Source organism: Leucoraja erinacea, chromosome 7 (assembly GCF_028641065.1).
Source record: "Leucoraja erinacea ecotype New England chromosome 7, Leri_hhj_1, whole genome shotgun sequence".
In the NCBI taxonomy this organism is placed as follows: Eukaryota; Metazoa; Chordata; class Chondrichthyes; order Rajiformes; family Rajidae; genus Leucoraja; species Leucoraja erinaceus.
The window spans coordinates 73,992,303-74,007,412 of NC_073383.1; the positions used below are offsets into that span (position 1 = coordinate 73,992,303).

Consider the following 15,110-nt stretch of genomic DNA (forward strand, 5'->3'; position numbering starts at 1 on the left):
TTCTTTAGACTGAGAGTCAGGGGAGAGGGTGACAGAGAGAGATAAGAAAGGTGAGGTGTAAAAACGAGACATCAAAAGTGATGGGGATGAAGGAAAATGTAGAATAGTTCATTGTTAGCGAGGAGAAAGTGACAACGAAGCAAACAGAGATAAAATATCATCAGGGGAACTGTCAGACTGGTCGGAGAACTGGGAAGAGGGAGGGATGGAGAGAGAGAGGGAAAGTATTCTGTTGTATTTGCCATGCAGCTTGAATGCGTAATGTCACCACAAGTGTGTTTACAGGCACTCTATTTATTGTCCAATAACCACATGCAGGGCTGCATCTGTAACCCAATGTGTTCTGAACCTCCTGGCAGTTTGAAGATTAATTGTGGAGTGTTTTGCATAGCATTTACACTGTGTTCAACTTGCACCTGCGCCATTATTACACATTATCGCTCAATACAGATGCACTTTGCTCTCACCACATGCCCCCGCGCTGTTTAACTGTTCTACCCTGGCACAAGTGGGGCTCGTTCCTGCATTGACAGAAACAAAGCTGGCTGCAATTTGCCATCGACAGCAGCAAGAGCCTCTCTCGAAGCCAACAAAGACAAGCACTCGTTTCTGTAGTTCTGAAGCGATCACTACCTTCCATAGAAACATAGAAACATAGAAATTAGGTGCAGGAGTAGGCCATTCGGCCCTTCGAGCCTGCACCGCCATTCAATATGATCATGGCTGATCATCCAACTCAGTATCCCGTACCTGCCTTCTCTCCATACCCCCTGATCCCCTTAGCCACAAGGGCCACATCTAACTCCCTCTTAAATATAGCCAATGAACTGGCCTCAACTACCCTCTGTGGCAGAGAGTTCCAGAGATTCACCACTCTCTGTGTGAAAAAAGTTCTTCTCATCTCGGTTTTAAAGGATTTCCCCCTTATCCTTAAGCTGTGACCCCTTGTCCTGGACTTCCCTAACATCGGGAACAATCTCCCTGCATCTAGCCTGTCCAACCCCTTAAGAATTTTGTAAGTTTCTATAAGATCCCCTCTCAATCTCCTAAATTCTAGAGAGTATAAACCAAGTCTATCCAGTCTTTCTTCATAAGACAGTCCTGACATCCCAGGAATCAGTCTGGTGAACCGTCTCTGCACTCCCTCTATGGCAATTCCGAGCTAAATTAGTGAAAGTTGACTTCACAATAACACTTAGCCACAGAGTCTTATGGACCTGTCCCACTTAGGCAACTTTTTAGGCGACTGCAGGAGACTATGTGGTCGCCACATGGTCGCCACATGTTCGCGGGTGGTTGCCGGGGAGTCGCCTTCATGGTTGTGAGGGCAATCCCGCATTCTGGAAACTAATCGCGGCCTCATTATGGTCGCCACAAATTTTTCAACATGTTGAAAAATTAGCGGAGACCAGAATGAAGCCGCCATGGCATGTGTGGTAATAACGTTCCTAAGTTATAAGAGCAGAATTAGGCCATTTGGCCCATTTATTCTACTCCATCATTCTATCATGGCTGATCTATATTTCCCTCTCAACCCCATTCTCCTGCCTTCTCCTAATAACCCCGGACACCCGTACTTAGGGTTTCCAACTTTCTCACTCTCAACTAAGGGACAAAAGGTCAAAATACGAGACAAATTCCTGTCGAATGGACTGCTCCTAAACCTATTGTCTCTTGTCCCTTGATTCAATTAGACTGAAGAGCTATATGTATCTTACTCTCTCTTGAATGCAACTTCGGTTTAAGCCAGCATTTGCTGTTCCTTCCTACACATGATGAATTATTGAATTGCCCTTATCTCCCGCAAGCACCAGGCTTCCTGCAGACTACCAGGCAACAGGCCACCTTTGTAATCAGAGCGTTGTTCCAGGTCTTGGAGGACTGCTATCATGAACAGGTCCAGCTGAACCCAGTGTAACTACATGAGATTACTGCAGGAGCCGTCCAAATTCATCCTCATTTTGTCGAGCTGATGGCCGGGGCTCAAATTTTTACAGCTGCTCCGTGAACATGACATTTGGAATTTGGTTCGACTATTGAGGACATTCTGCTTCACTTCCATCTTATTTTCCCGGCTCGCCACTACATTAATTTGTTCTATATCTCTCTGTATCACCGTCTATATGATAAAGAGTGTTCCTGTACAACTATGAACTGAAGAAGGGTCTCGACCCGAAACGTCACCTATGATGAATAGTGTTTATGTACAAATGGGAACTGAAACATCGAAACCTAGAAAATAGGTGCAGGAGTAGGCCATTCAGCCCTTCGAGCCTGCACCGCCTTTCAATATGATCATGGCTGATCATCCTACTCAGTATCCCATCCCTGCCTTCTCTCCATACCCCCTGATCCCTTTAGCCACAAGGTCCACATCTAACTCCCTCTTAAATATAGCCAATGAACTGACCTTAACTACCTTCTGTGGCAGAGAATTCCACAGATTCCACAAACTGAAGAGTGGTCTCGACCTGAAACGTCACCTGGTCCTTTTCTCCAGAGATGCTGCCTGACCCGCAGAGTTACTCCAGCTTTCTGTGTCTATCTTCAATAATTCTTCAGCCTGGCTCTGCCTTTTCTAATCCGTAAACGGATACAGAACAATTTGATTATTCGAACTCTAGATTCACACCCTACACAGTGAAGTAGTCTGAGGCATCAGTATCACTGCCTGCACTCAGCATGAAAAAGCTCTTTTTTATGAATTATTAACGCAAAATCCACAAACTTATCTCCCATGCAAAATAAAATCAATATTTAATGATTTTTAATTAATTTAAGCGTTTCCCTCTATGTTCATTTAATGAGAAAAGTTGATCAAGAAAAGATGAATTCACCGCAACTTAAAGGATGCATTCAATGATTGCTAAAGATTCTCATGTGTCTTCCCTTTCACGATTTGCCTGTAAAAATATATCACTGTATTTCGCAAATATAAGAACATTCATCACTGCCTTTAAAAAAAAATGTTTTCATCATTTTGTATGATGAAGTTGAGGAAACTGAATGCGGCATGGTGCACAGCGGTAGAGTTGCTACCTTAAGGGCCCGTCCCACTTGGACGACCTAATCCACGAGTTTAGATGACCCTAGATGAGTTGAAAAACATGTCAAGGTCGTGTTGACTCGCCGAAGTAAAAGAACTCCTACGACCTCCTATGACTACGTCTACGACCTCCTACGATTATGTCTACGACCTCCTTTGACCACCCTCGACCTCAGTCTTCCACACCTAAGACCAACTACGACCAGCTACAAGTGGAAAATGATCACACGATAAAATGATGTCATGTTTGCATTCTTTTTCTCGGGCCAGTTACCGACCTACAACTACCTACGACTACCATCATGACCTCCTATGACCTACCTACGACCTACCTACGAATAAAAAGTATCAATTTTTTCCATGCCGACCTTTTTTTTACTGGTGGACATTTTTTATCAGGCTGGAAAAAACGCCGCGACCTACTTGAGGCCACGGATACGCGGAGACCATTCACGGGCATGGGGAAGAGTTACAAAGACCTCCTACGACCTCGTGGCAACCATGCTGCGAGTATGAGTCAAGGGCAAACTCGACAGAGGCCGCCAATTAGGTCGTGTAAGTGGGACAGGGGCTTTACAGCTCCAGAAACCTAGGTTCGATCCTGACCATAGGAGCTGTCTGTACGGAGTTCGTATGTTCTCCCTGGGACCACGTGGGTTTTCCTCCAGGTGCTCCTGTTTCCTCCCACACTCCAAAGTTGGACAGGTTTGGATGTTAATTGGCTTGGTGTAATTTAAGTTGTCCCTCAACTCTGCGGGATAGTGCAGGGATTTGTGCCTGGAAGGTCTTGTTTAACTAATCTTCTTGAATTTTTTGAAGATGTTACACGGGAAATTGATGAGGATAACGCAGTGGATGTTGTGTATATGGACTTCAGTAAGGCCTTTGACAAGGTTCCTCATGGAAGGTTGGTTAAGAAGGTTCAATGGTTGGGTATTAATGGTGGAGTAGCAAGATGGATTCAACAGTGGCTGAATGGGAGATGTCAGAGAGTAATGGTGGATGGTTGTTTGTCAGGTTGGAGGCCAGTGACCAGTGGGGTGCCACGGGGATCTGTGTTGGGTCCACTGCTGTTTGTCATGTACATCAATGATCTGGATGATGGTGTGGTAAATTGGATTAGTAAGTATGCAGATGATACTAAGATAGGTGGGGTTGCGGGTAATGAAGTAGAGTTTCAAAGTCTACAGAGAGATTTATGCCAGTTGGAAGAGTGGGCTGAAAGATGGCAGATGGAGTTTAATGCTGATAAGTGTGAGGTGCTACATCTTGGTAGGACAAATCAAAATAGGACGTACATGGTAAATGGTAGGGAATTGAAGAATGTAGGTGAACAGAGGGATCTGGGAATAACTGTGCACAGTTCCCTGAAAGTGGAATCTCATGTAGATAGGGTGGTAAAGAAAGCTTTTGGTGTGCTGGCCTTTATAAATCAGAGCATTGAGTATAGAAGTTGGGATGTAATGTTAAAATTGTACAAGGCATTGGTGAGGCCAATTCTGGAGTATGGTGTACAATTTTTGGTCGCCTAATTATAGGAAGGATGTCAACAAAATAGAGAGAGTACAGAGGAGATTTACTAGAATGTTGCCTGGGTTTCAGCAACTAAGTTACAGAGAAAGGTTGAACAAGTTAGGCTTTTATTCTTTGGAGCGCAGAAGGTTAAGGGGGGACTTGATAGATGTTTTTAAAATGATGAGAGGGATAGACAGAGGTGACGTGGAAAAGCTTTTCCCACTGAGAGTAGGGAAGATTCAAACAAGGGGACATGACATGAGAATTAAGGGACTGAAGTTTAGGGGTAACATGAGAGGGAACTTCTTTACTCAGAGAGTGGTAGCTGTGTGGAATGAGCTTCCAGTGAAGGTGGTGGAGGCAGGTTCGTTTTTATCATTTAAAAATAAATTGGATAGTTATATGGATGGGAAGGGAATGGAGGGTTATGGTCTGAGCGCAGGTATATGGGACTAGGGGAGATTATGTGTTTCATAGAAACATAGAAACATAGAAATTAGGTGCAGGAGTAGGCCATTCGGCCCTTCGAGCCTGCACCGCCATTCAATATGATCATGGCTGATCATCCAACTCAGTATCCCGTACCTGCCTTCTCTCCATACCCCCTGATCCCCTTAGCCACAAGGGCCACATCTAACTCCCTCTAAATATAGCCAATGAACTGGCCTCAACTACCCTCTGTGGCAGAGAGTTCCAGAGATTCACCACTCTCTGCGTGAAAAAAAGTTCTTCTCATCTCGGTTTTTAAAGGATTTCCCCTTTATCCTTAAGCTGTGACCCCTTGTCCTGGACTTCCCTAACATCGGGAACAATCTTCCTGCATCTAGCCTGTCCAACCCCTTAAGAATTGTGTACATTTCTATAAGATCCCCTCTCAATCTTCTAAATTCTAGAGAGTATAAACCAAGTCTATCCAGTCTTTCTTCATAAGACAGTCCTGACATCCCAGGAATCAGTCTGGTGAACCGTCTCTGCACTCCCTCTATTGCAAGTCCGTGTCTATTCGGCACGGACTAGAAGGGTCGAGATGGCCTGTTTCCGTGCTGTAATTGTTATATGGTTATATATGGTTATATGGATCGCTGGTCGGCATGGACTCGGTGGGCCAAAGGGCCTGATTCTGTGTTGTTTCTCTAAACTGAAGTAAATTTAAGAAGCATGTCTGAAGAAGGGTCCCGACCCAAAATGTCACCTATCCAGTTTCTCCAGAGATACTGCCTGAGTTGCTCAAGCATTTTGTTGTCTGTCTTCAGATTTAGCTCAAACCAGATTGTCCAGGATGAACAGGTGAACCTTTGTCGAGGATTTCCTCGATCTCCTCATGCTAGGCTGTCGGCACCAAATAACACGTATGCCAAGCTTCTAATTATGATGTACAATTCTCACAGGCAGCAAATCTGAAAGTAAAACGTTTCTAACAAGCATTCTATAAAGAGCTAAGTTTTAGGAACCAAGTTACAGGAAAGATGTTGCAGGAAAACAGTCTGAAGAAGGGTCTCGACTCGAAATGTCTTCTCCAGAGATGCTGCCTTTCCCGCTGAGTTACTCCAGCATTCCGTGTCTATCCATGAAAGATGCTGTCAAGCTGAAAAGGGTGCAGAAAAGATTTACGAGGGTGTTGCCCGGACTCCAGGGCCTGAGCTGTGTTGTCTTTCTGCCGACTGGATAGCACGCAACACTGCCTCCGAACACTAAACTAATAAACTAATTTGACCATAAACTAATTTGAAAATGGGCCAGATGCTGAGGCCTAATGGCGGAGCTGGCGGCCTCCAACTGGGACCGTACTTGAAGCTCCGGAGGCAGAGCCAGCCAGGACTTACCAACGTGAGGCTGGCCGACTTCGGGGCTGTGGCGGTATCCCGGCAGTGGCAGCCAAGAGTCAAGAGTCAAGAGTCAATTTAATTGTCATTTGGACCCCTGGAGGTCCAAACGAAATGCCGTTTCTGCAGCCATACATTACACACAAATAGACCCCAGACACAACATAATTACATTTTACATAAACATCCATCACATAGCTGTGATGGAAGGCCAAAAAAACTTATCTCTCCACTGCACTCTCCCCCCCCCCCCCCGATGTCAGAGTCAAAGTCAAAGCCCCCGGCTGGCGATGGCGATTGTCCCGCGGCCATTAAAGCCACGCCGGGTGGTGCGAGGTCGCACACCGGGTCTTGGTGTTGGAGCCCCCGGCGTGCGCTCGCAAAGTCCCGCGGCCACTCCAAGCCGCGCGAGGCAGTGATGTCAGGCCCCGCTCAAGGAGCTCTTCGACCCCGCAACTCGGGCGGGGGAAGTCGCCGTTGCAGGAGCCCCGAAAAGCGGTCTCCCTCCAGGGACCCGCGGGCTCCCGGTGCCGCCGTCCGCAGACCCGCAGTAGCAGCCTCCGACTCAGCAGCAGCAGCGGCAGCAGCAGCGGCAGCAGCAGCGGCAGCAGCAGCGGCAGCAGCAGCAGCAACAGCAGCAGCGGCAACGCTCCTCCACCGCTCCACCCGCTCCGGTCTCGGCCAGCTCCGCGACGGCAACGGTGAATCGGCACCAGAGTCCCCGGCTTCTTCCCGTTGGAGGCCGCTCCTCGTTGCGGCCTCAACGACAGCTGAGACCCGACGAGAAAAGGTCGGGTCTCCAGTGCAGGGAGAGATTCAAAAGTTTTCCCCCCCCCTCCCACCCCACCCCCACCCCCCCCCCACACACACACACCCCAACATAAAATAACAAAAAACTACATAAAAACACAGACAAAAAATAACAAAAACCCGGACAGGCTGCAGAGGCCACTGCTGGCTAGAGCCGCGCCGCCTACCGGAACGCCGCCCTGCTCGGAGCTGTGGCGGCGTTCCGGCGGTTGCGACCCGACTTTGGAGGTTCGGCTGCCGGCCCAGAGGACGACATCGTCGTGAGCTCGCAGGTCACAGGTTGGTGACCTGTTTTTCCGGAGCTCCCGCGGCAACTGCTTCGTCCAATGGACTGGAGGGCGGCAGGTTCTGCAGCTTTGACCACCCTGGGCCGTGGAGCTTGAACCGGCCCGTTTGCGGAGCACGGTTGAACCGCGGGACTTAGTGTCCATCACCCGGTGGGGGTCACAACATCGGAGGCCTGGATCGCCTCAGCGCAGAGGGATCACAAGGAGGGAAGAGACAAAGGCTTAAGACTTTTGCCTTCCATCACAGTGAGGAGGTGCCTGGTGAACTCACTGTGGTGGATGTTAAATTTGTGTTTATTGTGTGTTTTGTTATTTTATTATATGTATGACTGCAAGGCAATGGAATTTCCATCAGACCAAAAGGTCTGAATGACAAAAAAGGATAAAGGATACTTTGAATCAATGGAAGGGAGATCCGTTTAGAAACATAGAAACATAGAAATTAGGTGCAGGAGTAGGTCATTCGGCCCTTCGAGCCTGCACCGCCATTCAATATGATCATGGCTGATCATCCAACTCAGTATCCAGTACCTGCCTTCTCTCCATACCCCCTGATCCCCTTAGCCACAAGGGCCACATCTAACTCCCTCTTAAATATAGCCAATGAACTGGCCTCAACTACCCTCTGTGGCAGAGAGTTGCAGAGATTCACCACTCTCTGTGTGAAAAAAGTTATTCTCATCTCGGTTTTAAAGGATTTCCCCCTTATCCTTAAGCTGTGACCCCTTGTCCTGGACTTCCCTAACATCGGGAACAATCTTCCTGCATCTAGCCTGTCCAACCCCTTAAGGATTTTGTAAGTTTCTATAAGATCCCCTCTCAATCTTCTAAATTCTAGAGAGTATAAACCAAGTCTATCCAGTCTTTCTTCATAAGACAGTCCTGACATCCCAGGAATCAGTCTGGTGAACTGTCTCTGCACTCCCTCTATGGCAATAATGTCCTTCCTCAGATTTGGAGACCAAAACTGTACGCAATACTCCAGGTGTGGTCTCACCAAGACCCTGTACAACTTCAGTAGAACCTCCCTGCTCCTATACTCAAATCCTTTCGCAATGAAAGCTAACATACCATTCGCGTTTACATGATGGTCTGGGTGGCGTCCACAATTCGCTGTAATTTCTCACGGTCTTGGACGGAGCTGTTCCCAATAAAAGGCATCCCGATAAAATACTTTCTATGGTGCACCTGTAGATGTTGGCGAGAGTTGTAAGGGACGTGCCAAACTTCCTATGCCTTCTAAGGAAATGGAGATGTCAATGCAATTCTGATGAGTGATCGTTGACTTAAACCATTGTCTGTCTCTATCTCAGGCCCGATGAGCATGTCCAGCATTTTGTGTTATAGATCAGACTTTCTGCACCTGCACTTTTCGCTCTCCTATTAATTATATTTTTGCCTCTGTTTACTGTTTTCTAGATTGACCAGTTACATTCCATGAGCTACAAACTGTCTTCAGATACTGCATTCAATGGGCTGAAGTCTCTTGTCCTGGGCAAGATTGTGGGTAAGCAACAAATTGACGATTCTGGCAGCTTACTAAGCATGATTTATACACCATGTGGGAAAGCAGTCTCGTCTCGGAATAATCATAATTGAATCTGCCCTTAAAGTGTGAGGGTCAGGACACAGCTGAGAGTGGTGAATCTCTGGAACTCTCTGCCGCAGAGGGTAGTTGAGGCCAGTTCATTGGCTATTTTTAAGAGGGAGTTAGGTGTGGCCCTTGTGGCTAAAGGGATCAGGGGGTATGGAGAGAAGGCAGGTACGGGATACCGAGGTGGATGATCAGCTATGATCACATTGAATGGCAGTGCAGGCTCGAAGGGCCGAATAGCCTATTCCTGCACCTATTTTCTATGTTTCTATAATACCCAACTATGGGCGGCACGGTGGCGCAGCGGTAGAGTTGCTGCCTTGCAGCACCAGAGACCCGGGTTCGATCCAGACTGCGGGCGCTGTCTGTACAGATTTTGTACGTTCTCTCTGTGACCGCGTGGGTTTTCTCCGAGTCCTCTGGTTTAGTCCCACACAACAAAGATTTGTGGGTTGCTTGGCTTGGTATAAATGTAAATTGTCACTAGTGTGTGCAGGATGGTGTTCGTGTGCACTGGTCGGTGCGGACTAAGTGGGCCGAAGGGCCTGTTTCCGTGCTGTATCTCTAAACTAAACTAAAGTACACTCAGCGGGTCGGGCATTATCTGTGGAGGGACAGACAGATGACGTTTTGGGTCAGGCCCCTTCTTCAGAATTCCTCTATCACGTAGTATTATGATCAAGAACATTTGCAGAGTTCATTTTTTAGGTGAAAGTTGCCTCATCAGAATTCCTAACCCTTAGTGAATCAGTTCATATAGCAAGAATATTTAGAGCCAAACAAAACAAAAATCCCGATCCCTAAATATTATGCTTAAATTGTATAAGAACTTAAAATAAAATTTGATTAGTACAGGATAAATAAAATTCTGTCATATCGTATCATATCGTGTTAGGGGTTATGGGAGAAGGCAAGAGTTGAAAGGTTGAGAGCAAAAGATAGATAAGACATGATGGATCAGCCATGAGGCGAGACCTCATTGAAACTTACCAAATAGTAAAAGCCCTAGATAGAGTGGATGTGCAGAGGATGTTTCCATAACTAGGAGAGTCTAGGACCAGAGGCCATAGTCTCAGAATTAAAGGGTGTTTCTTTACGGAGATAAGTAGACATTTCTTTAGTCAGGAGTGGTGAGTGTGTGGAATTCATTGCCACAGAGGGCTGTGGAGGCTGTCATTGGATATATTTAGGTAGAGATAGATAGAAACATAGAAACAAAGAAAATAGGTGCAGGAGGAGGCCATTCGGCCCTTCGAGCCAGCACCACCATTCATTGTGATCATGGCTGATTGTCCCCTATCAATAACCCGTGCCTGCCTTCTCCCCCATATCCCTTGACTCCACTAGCACCTAGAGCTCTATCTAACTCTCTCTTAAATCCATCCAGTGATTTGGCCTCCACTGTGGCAGGGAATTCCATAAATTCACATTGCTTCTTGATTAGTACGGGTGTCAGGGGTTACGGGGAGAAGGCAGAAGAATGCGGTAGAGAGGGAAAGATAGACCAGCCCTGATTGAACGGAGGAGTGGACTTGATGGGCCGAATGGCCTAATTCTGCTCCGTAAACTTATTAATTCATGAACTTATATATTTGTAAATGTTATCTCGTATGCAATGCCTTTATTTAAAAGGCTAAAATGTGTTATATTACACCCCAGAATTGGTTGTTTCAATCTATTGCGATGCAGGCCATCAAAAATATGAACCGCTCACCAGAATGTTATCAGTACCAGTCCCAGATTTTCATACCTTCAGTGTTGAATGAAGTGCTTCATCCAAGAAAGTCTTTCTATTTCAACTTACCATCTTTCAGGATCTCCTGAAGATTTTTCACTTGTAAGGAGTTGCTTCTGACTGCAATTGTTATTGTACGTGGAAATGTTTCGTATGGTTCAGGTACAGTCACTCTGTTGGCCGTGCTGCTCAAGAACAGCTTTGCTGTGGAATCTGAAACCCCCGTCGAACAGATGGTCTGGACTCGATGGAGAAATAGTTTTCTGAACTCAAAGACGAGAGCATTGATCAAACCCAGCAGACTGTCTCTCAAAGATGTCAGCAAGCGGAACAGAATTAAGGGGCGGCACGGTGGCGCAGCGGTAGAGTTGCTGCCTTAGCCCCTGTCCCACTTAGGAAACCTGAACGGAAACCTCCGGAGACTTTGCGCCCCACCCAAGGTCTCCGTGCGGTTCCCGGAGGTTTTTGTCAGTCTCCCTACCTAACAATCAATCAATCAATCAACCTTTATTGTCATCTTGCAAGCAACAGTTGTACAGTGCAAAATGAAAAGACGTTTCCCAGGGAATAGCGGAGCATCGCACATGAAATTTAAAACGTTTCACACATAATAACACTAAAAACAATCCAGTCCCTGATGGAACAGTATAAATAAATAGTTAAAAGCAGGTAAAACACAACGTTAAAATACAATAAACCAATCATAAAATGTCCGGGGCAACTGATTTGAGTGGCCAGTGCCAATTATTGAAGTGGCCAGTGCCAGTTATTAAAGTGTCCGTGCCAGCCGCAGAATGTCCATGCCAGCCGCAGGTGCTTCCACTACCTGCAACCTCCGGCAACCACCTGCAACCTCCGGGAACCGCACGGAAACCTTGGGTGGGGCGCAAAGTCTCCAGAGGTTTCCGTTCAGGTTTCCTTAGTGGGACAGCGATTTACAGCGCTAGAGACCTGGGTTCAATCCTGATTGTGCGTGCGGTCTGTATGGAGTTTGTACGTTCTCCCTGTAATCTTACTCTGATTGAATCTGCACCTGATTGAAAGGCGTCTGATTCTCCGGCTGCTCTGCTTTCCTCCCACACGCCGAAGACGTACAGGCTTGTAGGTTAATTGGTTTTGATAATAATTGTAAATTGTCCCGAGTATGTGTAGGATAGTGTTAGTGTGTGGGATGTGTTAGTGTGTGGGATGTGTTAGTGTGAGTTTGTACGTTTGCCCCATGAACTGCGTGGGATTTCTCCGGTTGTTCCACTTTCCTCCCACACTCCAAAGATGTACAGGCTTGTAGGTTAATTGGTTTTGATAATAATTGTAAATTGTCTCGAGTATGTGTAGGATAGTGTTAGTGTGTGGGATGTGTTAGTGTGTGGGATGTGTTAGTGTGAGTTTGTACGTTCGCCCCATGAACTGCGTGGGATTTCTCCGGTTGTTCCACTTTCCTCCCACACCCCAAAGATGTACAGGCTTGTAGGTTAATTGGCTTTAGTAACATTGGTAAAATCGTTAATTGTCCCTAGTGTGTAGGATAGTGTTAGTGGATGGGGGTGGGGGGGGGGGGGGGGGGGGGGGGGGGGGGGGGGGGGGGGGTGTTTTTTAAACGCTGTATCTCTAAAGAATAGAGACTAAAGAATAACATTGCTCAAATACCTCAGCATACATCACAAGCAACAAGCATTTAACATGATAATATTGCACTTCCCTATCTAAAAGTCTTTTTTTCACCACAAGTGGACCTTATAGATTTATTTCATATTTTTAATGATGATGGAAATGTTTAAGAGGCTTTTACACAGGCACATGAAACTGCAGGGAATAGAGGGATATGGATTGTGTCTTATTTTTAGGCCCCCTGTGGTCGTGGCTGGCTATGGGTGTCTCCAGGGTGCTATTCTCTATATGGAGGATGCCTGTGCGTGACTTTGTCATTGACGTGGGGAGACTGGTGCACAGACAGCCACCCCACGGTCCTTGACAGATCTGGGTCAGGATCCAGTGGCATCGAGTCCAAGACGACCGGAGACCCTTTTCTGCTGCAGCCTTCATCCGCCTCCCCAGCCGTCGTGACACTCCACTAAGGTCAGCCATCGTCTTCTGCCTGTTCCACCATTGAGGTCTTGTTTGGATTACTCTTTGTCAGAGACCTCCCCCTTGATCTTACCACCATGGGTGGCCCTACCAGGAGCGTAGCTCTAGACGGCATCGCTAACCCCACCCCCTTAGTCTAGTTCAGTAAAACACCGGTCAAGCACTGGACCACTAAATCTATCATTTTGTGAAACTATACCAAACTTCCTATACAATACCTAACCGCCGTGGGCCCGATCCTTGTCTCTGCTTGTCCAAGCCCTTCAGCCTCGTGCAAGCAGATACTTTCAAAAGGTTTCGCAGTCCCAAGCGCTCCTCCAGAAGATCGAGAACGAACCACGTGGGGGTTACCTTTTATAGGTCATCGCACCCTGTGGGGCAGAACTACATGGTAGTGGTACCCTTACAAACCAATCACAGATATCGATTACATTAAAGTGTTATTGACAGTCCTCCAACCCAATTACAAGGCATCCCATTGCAATGTTTCTACAGAAGCTTCTGGAAATAAGTCAGCTGACCCATGTAATGCAACATTCTCCCAAGGAGCATAACTAACTCAAACAAGGCTTCTCAATCCTCAAACAGTAGCAAAAACACCTTGCAGCATTACTAACAGTATTTACAATCCTTCTGCAGCCAGCCTGTCATGCTAATGCAGTTGCAACACCTTTGGGTTTCTCTGCAAAGCCCTCATACATTTTAACAATTATGAGGACATCTGGACCTCACCTTAGCTGATAGTTCGATCTAGGACCTAGACTTCCAGGCATCAATTTCCAACTCTCAGCTTTGCACAGAAATTGACCAAAAAGGGTTTGCAGATGCCCTGGTATTCCATTTTAGATGTCTCTATTTCAGCCCACATTAACAATTTGGCCTAGTCTTTTTCTTGCTTCCAGTTCCGCCCCACTACAGTCAGGATGATAAAGGGTCCTGACCCGAAATGTCACCTCTACGTCCTAAAATGTCTGAGAAGGGAACATGGATTTGCATAATTAAAACAATTCGAGTTTAATTCTACTGAACAACTGCTCCTAATCAAGGACGGTTGAGAAAAACAAGTTATGACAACTTCATATTCGAAAGTTATTAGTTTATTTGGGCCAGAGACCAAGGATAGAGTGGGTGTGGAGAGGATCGATCCATTAGTGGGAGAGTCTAGGATCAGAGGCCATAAGCTCAGAATAAGAAGGATGTATCTTTAGATAGGGAGATGAGGTGGAATTGTTTTAGTCAGAGGGTGGTGAATCCGTGGAATTCATTGCCACAGAGGGCTGTGGAGGCAAAGTCGACAGATGTTATTAAGGTAGAGATTGATACTTCCTTGACTAGTACAGGTGTCAGGGGTTATGGGGAGAATGGGGTTGGGAGGGAGAGATAGATCAGCCGTGATTGAATGGCAGAATGGACTTGATGGGCTAAATGGCCTAATTCTACTCCTATCACTTATGACCTGATGACCTGCCCTGAATGGGATTGCAATGGTTAACAACGACACAAATGCCCAGCAAGCGATGGCAGATCCTGGCTCAGGTCCAAACCTTCTGTTCAGTTTCTTTCACAGATTCATTCCAATTGCAAAAAATCCTTCCAAAATGTTAATCCCCAACAGATTATCAGTGGGTCGTTGTGTTTATTGCTTTTCAATATTGTTTATGCAACTGATTAATCAATAATGAGCTTGTTCATATTGATATACAATTTCGATATTGTAAAATAAATGTCACACTGCAGCAATTGCTGTTGAGAGAAGAGGCTGAGCAGAGGAACTAAAGGGCCTGTCCCACTTGGGCGAGTTCTGGCAAGTTTGCCCTCGACTCATACTCGCAGCATGGTCGACGCGAGGTTGTAGGAGGTCTTTGTAACTCTCCTTCATGCTCGAGAGTGGTCCCCGCGTACTCGAGGGAGGCCTCAGCTAGGTCGCGGCGTTTTTTTCAATCTGTTAAAAAATGCCCGCGAGTAAAAAAGTTCTCCATGGAAGAAAATCGATATTTTTTTACTCGTAGGTTTAGTCGTAGTAGGTCGGCATGTTAGTCGTAGGTAATCGAGGGTAGTCGAAGGTAGTCGTAGATAGTCTTCAACATAGTCGAAAGGAGGTCAAAGGGAGGTGGAAGGAGGTCATCTTCACTCTCCACTATTCGGTGTCCAATTTTCCCGAAGTTAGTCATAGCTAGTCGAAGCCAGTCTTCAACATAGTCGAAGGAAGTCGAAG

At 46.4% G+C, this 15,110-nt stretch overlaps 1 protein-coding gene across 1 annotated transcript in view; it reads left to right on the forward strand.

Moving 5' to 3' along the window:
* LOC129699107 (contactin-associated protein-like 5) overlaps positions 1 to 15,110 on the forward strand; it is a 1,038,064-nt gene that overhangs the window by 980,968 nt on the left and 41,986 nt on the right. The window contains exon 21 of the mRNA XM_055638766.1: positions 8,901 to 8,988. Coding sequence (XP_055494741.1) covers positions 8,901 to 8,988 — 88 coding nt within the window. The remainder of the gene's footprint in view (positions 1 to 8,900; positions 8,989 to 15,110) is intronic.